This window comes from Cyprinodon variegatus, unplaced genomic scaffold (genome assembly GCF_000732505.1).
Source record: "Cyprinodon variegatus isolate N-32 unplaced genomic scaffold, C_variegatus-1.0 Scaffold852, whole genome shotgun sequence".
Lineage (NCBI taxonomy): Eukaryota > Metazoa > Chordata > Actinopteri > Cyprinodontiformes > Cyprinodontidae > Cyprinodon > Cyprinodon variegatus.
Window position 1 is genome coordinate 150,848 of NW_015151305.1, and position 7,976 is coordinate 158,823.

General features: G+C 43.9%; 1 protein-coding gene across 1 annotated transcript in view; it reads left to right on the top strand.

Moving 5' to 3' along the window:
- Positions 1–7,976, top strand: part of ppfia1 (protein tyrosine phosphatase, receptor type, f polypeptide (PTPRF), interacting protein (liprin), alpha 1) — a 58,442-nt gene that overhangs the window by 14,813 nt on the left and 35,653 nt on the right. The window contains exons 2-8 of the mRNA XM_015397328.1: positions 3,317–3,418; positions 3,685–3,849; positions 3,933–4,007; positions 5,181–5,282; positions 5,380–5,613; positions 5,691–5,837; positions 6,213–6,347. Of these exons, the coding sequence (XP_015252814.1) occupies positions 3,317–3,418; positions 3,685–3,849; positions 3,933–4,007; positions 5,181–5,282; positions 5,380–5,613; positions 5,691–5,837; positions 6,213–6,347 (960 nt within the window). The remainder of the gene's footprint in view (positions 1–3,316; positions 3,419–3,684; positions 3,850–3,932; positions 4,008–5,180; positions 5,283–5,379; positions 5,614–5,690; positions 5,838–6,212; positions 6,348–7,976) is intronic.

The following is a 7,976-nucleotide window of genomic DNA, read 5'->3' on the forward strand; positions in this document are numbered from 1 at the left end:
TTGAAGCGTGGTCTGTGCTATGTTATTCCACGCCACAATGCAAGAGGGACAATCAGGAACTAGCTGTGGGTCTAGATACGGCCGAGGCGGTGAGGAAGTGGGGGCAAGTTTGTGCGACAACGGAGGGACATGAGGGCGAAAAAGAGCGGGGATCCAGGTGGAAAAAGGGTTCCAGTGTTCTTGCGCACCTCGCTCTTCACGAGTTGTTTTCCACAATGGCGATCATACACGTGTTAACGTGTTCAGATGTTTCGTGACAAAAGCACAGGCCAGAACCAAATGAGGCAACATCCCCAAATTTACGTCAACTCTGGGATTCATTTGGATTCGCCCGTTTTATGGAGGAAGTTTAGAATTGTGAGATTTGCAGAGAAAGAAGGTATCGATGGGGTTTGAACTTCTCTGTACATCCATTTCATTCAGATGGAAACTTGTCCCTGAGTTGGAGTTGCTGCAGAGCCTCATTAGTTTTTGGTGACGGGTCTTCCTGAAAGGGGAACAGATGCGTTCTGCTCAGTGTCACATTTCAGTTCTTGCTGCAAACTTAACAACAGCTAAAGTCTGCGTGCAGCAGGTAAGAAGCCTGTTGCTTCTGATCTTCTCTCCAAACAGATTCTGTCGATTGGATTATTCACACAGACAGACTAGATCCACTGGTTTGTGCATTTGGAGGTTAAAAGGATGGCAGATATCAGTCCTCATTAAAGATTGATGCCAAAAGGCCTCTGTTTCACCATGCATGCAGTCATCTGCATTATGCATTCTTCTCGCTTTGTTCACATGAAGATGGGATCCTAACATTTTATTAATGTTCTAAGTCCGTTTCGATTTTTACAGTTCTCAACATATTCTCCATTTTGCACAAGATTCCTAATTGTAGGAAAGACTTCCTTGTTTCCAATGTGCTGCAGTTTGCATGGCGGTTTTCCCTGGAAAGGATCATTCCTCTCTGTTGCTCTGTTCCTTTAACAGGTTGGCACTCATATAAATGTAGCTCCCCTCCCTTTAATCTCCGCCTCCCTTCTAAGGCTTATGGAGCGGCTCGCTCCTCCTAACCAGCATGTTTCTCCTCTACATCCATCAGGCAGTGTGGGAAAATGTTCTGTTTCTAAGCTGAGACACATTTTTCTTTGGGTCGTTGTTGCTGTTCTGCTGCTGATCCTGAAGGTTTTCCTTGAAACTTTCCCAGAACTAAAGTAAAGAGTATATTTGGCGTCAGCCTCCTGTCTGCTGATGGTTCGGTTTATAACCTTGTTGTCAACTTAGGGAGGACGTTTTGTCCTGCCTTCCTGTTGTCGTTGCCATCAGGTCCGCCCAGCCAAGGCTCGGATCTCCCTCCCACAGAGAGCTGCAGTGCTGAGTGCGGATCTCTCTCAATCCATTTCCCTACCTTTGAAAGTGAAACGGTGCAGATTGTTTAAACCTGCAGTAAACTAACAGATTCAGTGAAATATACAGGTTTATGTCTGTAAAGCAGAATGTTTTCTGTTCTGTTAATCCAGTTCAGCTCATATTGTTTCTTTGCTCTGGGACTGCATGTAAAGATGACGGGGGCCTTTTTAATTCTCTGAATCAGGATTTCTCATGCAGCTGGAGGGTTTTTAAAAGCAAAATCTACAGCTGAAGTTCACTTTTCCTCTGCAGGAATGTAGGAAGTGAGCAGCTCTGTAATTAGCCGCGGGCCTCCGTATCCAAAGCCTCTCATTGGCCAGCAGAGGGTGGATATCGGTCGCTCTGACCAATAGCAGCACTTTCCCTCCTCCTTCAGTGATCCAGCCTCTGTGCCAATAGCTGGAAGAGCTGGACGGGAGAAAAGGGAGAATGGAAGAAAATGATCACCCCCACCCCCTGCTACTGTCAGGAACGCTGTCTGCACCACAGGGCAAAGAAAATCAGCAGCCCATCCATGCATAGAATCTCTAAAAGCGTGTGTACGAGGGGAATCATGTGAGCTTGAATTAGATGTATTCCTTCCACTGTTCTCTATGATAGCAGGTGTGAAGATGGTCTGGAAGACAAATGACAGGGTTCCCACGGGTCCTTAAAAAGTCTTAAAAGGCATTGAATTCTTCAAAATAAAACTAAGGCCTTAATTGGTATTAAAATGTCTTAAATCAGTCTTTCGTAGGTCTTAATTTTAAAAACATCATAAAGAGGATAATTTTTATTACAATTTATTTTTGTAATCTAAATAAAACATTAAAATTGACTTTTTTTTTTATTATTATTATTAAAAAGAATAACAGCTCGCCATTATTGGTTCCGTTCCGATAGCGGAACCAATAAAAGCGTTGTTGCGGCCGGGACATTTGGGAGATGCGCCATTAACTTTTTGTCTGGAAAATATGAGCAAGCGTAAATGGAACCAAAATTGTCTCCAGCCAAGAGTTTTCTCCATGGCTAAAACCAGGGAACATACATGAGGCTCAGGTGGATTTATGCAAGAAGTCATTCAAGCTCAGAACGATGGGAATTAAGGAAGTGGAGTCGCACATGCGAAGCACAAAGCGTCAAAATGGAGTTACAGAGAAACAGCCGGTATTTCTCAGTTTAGTTCCACCCTTGTCTCTGCAACGCCTCCACTTATCACCAAATCAAACATACTAAGAAAACCATACAAAGAAAAATAGCTGCAAAAAAGACTTAGCACTGGTTATGTTGTGGCTTTAAAACTGATTTGTTTTGTTCCCTGCTAAAACAAAGTTTGTGAATTCAGTTAAATAATTGTTCAAATATATCTGTCATTTGTGTGTTTTTAGCTTTCTTCCTGTATGGGAAGCTTTTCAAAATTTGAAACATTAATGCAGTGGTTTATGTTAAAATAAACCTTTGGGTTAAGTTGTCGCAAGCAGGTTTTTCTTTTGTTTCTTGTGAATTTGGTCTTAAATTTTTATTTCAAGTGGCATTAAAAAGTCTTGAATTTAACTTGCCTTATGCTGTAGGAACCCTGTATGAGATAACTTATCTTTTGGAGTGCTTGTTGTCTGACGCTCCAGAGCTCATCATGTAAGCATGACTGTCAGCCCCCTCATGAAGACGCAGGAATGTCCAATAATGCACGGCGGTTTACTGTGGAAGCAATCACTGAAACCACACGGGGGGAGCTAATTATTCATAAATTTATACCAGAGACGCTGTGAGTTGGACAAGTTTTATTGTAATAAAATAACTGAAAATCCAGTTATTAAACATAAAACCCCACCTGTCTGCACTGTGCTTCAGTTAAAGGTTCTGCTTTGTTGAAGTTTTAGGTTTTTTAAAGCTAATAATGATGCTTTCTTCAGACCTTCACTCAGCGCTTTGCTCCGTTTTGTAGGAGTTTGCTGCTCTGACGAAGGAAGTGAACATCTACCGAGAGCAGCTTCTGGAGAAGGAGGAGGAGATCGCAGAGCTGAAGGCAGAGAGGAACAACACCCGGGTGAGCAGCGTGTAGACATACCTGGCTAATTCCTGCCTCTTTCTGTTTTGACTGGAGCTGGTTGTCATAACAGCGGTTCACCGTCAGCCTCTGTCTTCTAATCCAAAGCATTGTCCAAAGCCCTCCATGTGGAAAGCTGCTTAGTCATCAAAAATTTTCCACTACACACAACACATCTGACAGCATCTAACTGCTCTGTTGATGCACATGTGGTTCCCAGTAGAAGATGCAAACGCTGACTTGTTAATGCTCTGATCTGTGTCCAGCTGCTGTTGGAGCACTTGGAGTGCCTGGTGTCTCGTCACGAGCGCAGTCTGAGGATGACTGTGGTGAAGAGGCAGGCTCAGTCTCCTGCAGGCGTCTCCAGTGAGGTGGAGGTCCTGAAAGCGCTTAAGTCACTTTTTGAACACCACAAAGCCCTCGATGAGAAGGTAAAAAATAATGTTTGGAGTGTTGGAAATAAAAGAAGAATTAAGAATGGAGTCACACAGGGTTCATTTGTTTTTTTAAACAGGTGAGAGAAAGACTCCGCGTTGCTTTGGAGCGATGCAGTGCATTGGAGGAGCAGCTCGCCATCTCTCACAAAGAAGTAAGAAACACATCCTGAAGAACTTCCATAGGAAGAAGGTTAAAGTTTTAAGATGTTTGATGCATTTCTGGGGGTTTAACTTAGTTCAAATATTCAGGTTTTAGTCCTGAATGGAACGGTTTAGGTAAAATAAGAAGTTGAGTGTTTCTGCAGGTTAGCAGTAAAACACAGGAAGGTCCAGATGTTGAGTGAAAAGCCCAGAGGACCTCAGATATTGACACACTCACACAGACCCAGTCCAGCTCGGATTGTTCTGTTAAAACCAAAGCCTCCATTTGGTTTGGAAAGGGAAGTACGGTTTGGGATCCATTTTTTATTCATTAGTAGGGAGATATTTAAAAAAAAACTGTTGAGATTAAAATTCTCCAGCGAATGATCAGCCTGACGGCGACACCAAACCAAATGCTTCGTTTTTGACACAGAACTTTTCTCCCTGAGCTTTAGAACATCTCCAGACTGAGAGTCAAGTAGCAGAACAACAAAGGATCAGTTGATGTGAAAACCAATGATAGAAGCAGAGTTTTTTCATTAACATTAAGCTAGATTCCTACTCTACGTAGAACAAAGATGGCCGCTCGTGTTCCAGAATAGGGAGGCGCTGCAGCTCAGAGAGCAGAATTCATGAGGATTACTCTGACAGACATGATTCAAATTGCAACATTGGGCCTGATTTAGATGAAAGAACCTCTTTAGTAGCCTCTTCCCAGCTTTTGGCAGGAGTGAACTGGGTCATCAACTGGTTTCCTCTGGATCCCTGAACTGAACAGAATCCAGTAAGAGGAGCAGGGGTCCTCAAAGCGTTTTAAACCTGGAAAACCAGCAGCATCAGCATTTCATGAAGAGTTCAGGTTTCAATTCAATTCAATTCAGTTTATTTATATAGCGCCAAATTCACAACACATGTCATCTCAAGGCACTTTACAGTTCAACCAGATCATACAGTCAAATCGATACAAAGTTTTCTATCTAAGGAAAACCAGTTGATTGCAGGTGAAGCATGAAGGTCCGTTACTAATGGAAAGTTGCACCCAGTGTTTCCGCCCAATATGCGCCATAAGGAGATGTCTGACTGGTTCCTGAAAGCTTTTAGCAGAATCAGACCCTTTGAACCCAAACAGGCCGGTACTGCCCAAAGAGCCGTCGGCACTCAGCTGCTCTTGGTGTTTCCCACAGCTGTCTTACCTCAGGGAGCAGAGCAGCCAGAAGAGAGGCCTGGCAGATGGAACCAGCGAGGTCAACCACACGTCTGAAACCCCCCCCAGCACCAACGGCAAGGTGAGGAGGCCTGCTGGTCAAAGGATTTGATTGGTTTTTCAGATGATCCATGGATGGAGAAGATAGATGATTGGTTGACTTGTTGCTGATCCCACAGCGCTCCTCGGATGGTTCACTGAGTCAGGAAGAAGAGTCCGGAACCGGGTTTGGAAAGGTGGGGGAGCTCCAGGAGGTAGTGGACCGTCAGACGGCTGATCTGGGCCAAATGAAGGAACGCATGGCTGCCATGGTGTCACGCATCAGTGAGCTGGAGGAGGACCTGGACACGGCCAGAAAGGACCTGATCAAGTCCGAGGAGATGAACACCAGGCTGCAGCGGGACCTCAGAGAGGTGAGAGCGACGGATCAGAACAGAACCGTGCCTGCCGCCTGTGTGCGGGTCCCTGACGCTGCCGTTTGTCCCCATAGTCGATGGCTCAGAAGGACGATATGGAGGAGAGGATTACCACTCTGGAGAAACGCTACCTGGCCGCTCAGCGGGAGGCCACGTCCGTCCATGACCTGAACGACAAACTGGAGAACGAGGTGGCCAACAAGGAGTCCCTCTACAGACAGGTAGGTCTGGCTTTGGATAAAATCCATTGGGTTTGTTGGATGGAAGCTTCCTTCAGATGTCTGCACCCTTTGACTTCCCAGCGCTTCAGGACTGAATGAAAACAGTGGTTGGTTTGTGTTCACGCAGTCACTGTGAGAGGAGACGTCTTTCTCCTCTTTTCTTCTGCTTTTTGTCTGTTTTTGTGTCGCTGTGAATGCTCTGTTCTTCCCTTCCTGCCCACCCATCTCTGCATCCCGTCTCCTTTTGTCTCCGTCTGCCTGTCAGCCCTTTTCTTTTCATTCCTTTCACTCCGCGGAGTCGACTGCTGAGCCTGTAGCATCACACAGACAGACCAGTGGCCATTATGTTTGCTAATGACTTCATTCCTCTCTCAGTCCGAGGAGAGAAACCGGCAGCTGCAGGAGAAGCTGGAGCTGGCCGAGCAGAAGCTGCAGCAGACCATCCGCAAAGCAGAGACTCTGCCTGAGGTGGAAGCTGAGTTGGCGCAGAGGGTTGCCGCCCTCACAAAGGTACACAAAAACAAGAGAAGCCTTAAAAATAACGAGAATTCAACTTGTTAATGTTTAGTTTAAAATGAAGGGATCTATGGAGACCAGAACATTTCTTTAAATCTCCAACAGAAGAAGGAGCTCCTCCTGATCAGTCATTGAATTCAGAGCCACACATTTGAAAATATGAGCATCTCTGAGTTCCCTTCACTGCTCAGCTGCTCTCTACTAACAGATGTGGATATTTTCCTGTTGATCCCATTCAGAGCAAACTTCTGCAGCTTCATCTACTTGCTCCTTTTGGTTTCTTATCATGCTGGGAGCTCCAGCAGCCAATAGAGTCTCTTCTTGATCAGGACTGATGAAAAAAGATGTTGAATCTGACTACATCTCAGACTGTAAACCTAAAACATGAATAAGATGTTGAATCCTGATCCAAAAAAAAAAAAAAAAAAAAACTCAGTTAAGCTCAGAACTTCATGGATAGTCAAACTTCAGACAAATCCATTTAAAATAATGATTAAATCTGTAATCTTTAAGCAGAATGTTTGCTTAATGAATTAAGACATTAGGCATGAAGCAGAGAAGGAAGAGGGACTCATGTTTAAACATGACCCAGAACCATGATTGGTGCCTGTCCAGGATTTAGCTGTAAGATAAAAGAGAAGTTTGGTCTATTAGTTTAGTAGAATAATAAAAAAAGCTCAGCTTTAGCCTGGATGGAGGGAGTTTCCATAAACATATGCATCATATAACCATCAATATTGTCACCGAGTACGAAGCCGTTGTTTCTGCTCCTCCTGATGTCAGCAGAAATCTATTTATAGAAGCTGCTCCTGTTTTCATCCATTTATAGTCGAACCTCTGCTGAAAACTCAGCACCTTATTGGAGTGGGATCAGGCACAGAGTCAACATTTCAGCTTAGGATTCCAATCTAAAGCAGTTTGCGTGGGATTTATTAGAGCAGATGAAGCATTAGACGACAGTCTGTCAACACGACCTGCAGGCAGAAGAAATGGACAAAGCAGATTCTGGTGTCAATCTCTCCACAATTGTGATGAAGCTAAGTTTAGGCTCTGATGGAGTTAAAATACCAGTTGATGAGATGATGCATTATAACCTCTTACATTTCTTTTCAATTATAAATCTATGTTTAGTTAAAGGGGAATATTTTTTTTTTTTTTACCTTGGGCCTTGATTTTACGTTATTACATCCTGTTCTACTCACCCATATGAGGTTTGTGTCATTTGGCGCCGTTCTGCAGATATTCCGTTAGGTTTTATCCAAGTAACGTCTTCTTATGGGCATCGACTTAAAGGCACAAACTAAACTGTTCATAATTTATTCTTTATGGTACGCCAGCATTCATAACATGAAGGCGAATCGCTGTCCGCCAGACATCCGCGGTTATATTTTTTATATTAATACATTTTAAAAACAAAGCGGCGCATGTATGGCGTCATCCGCGTGCTGGAATCGTAACAGGAAGCCCAGGCCACAGGCGGCTACACTCTAGTCCTTCTATTCATTTGGCGAGCTAATCCGAATCGTTCAATTCCATTTTGAGAGCGAGATCATCTGTGGTAGTACAGGGTTCCCGCGGGTCCTTAAAAAGTCTTAAAAGGCATTGAATTCTTCAAAATAAAAT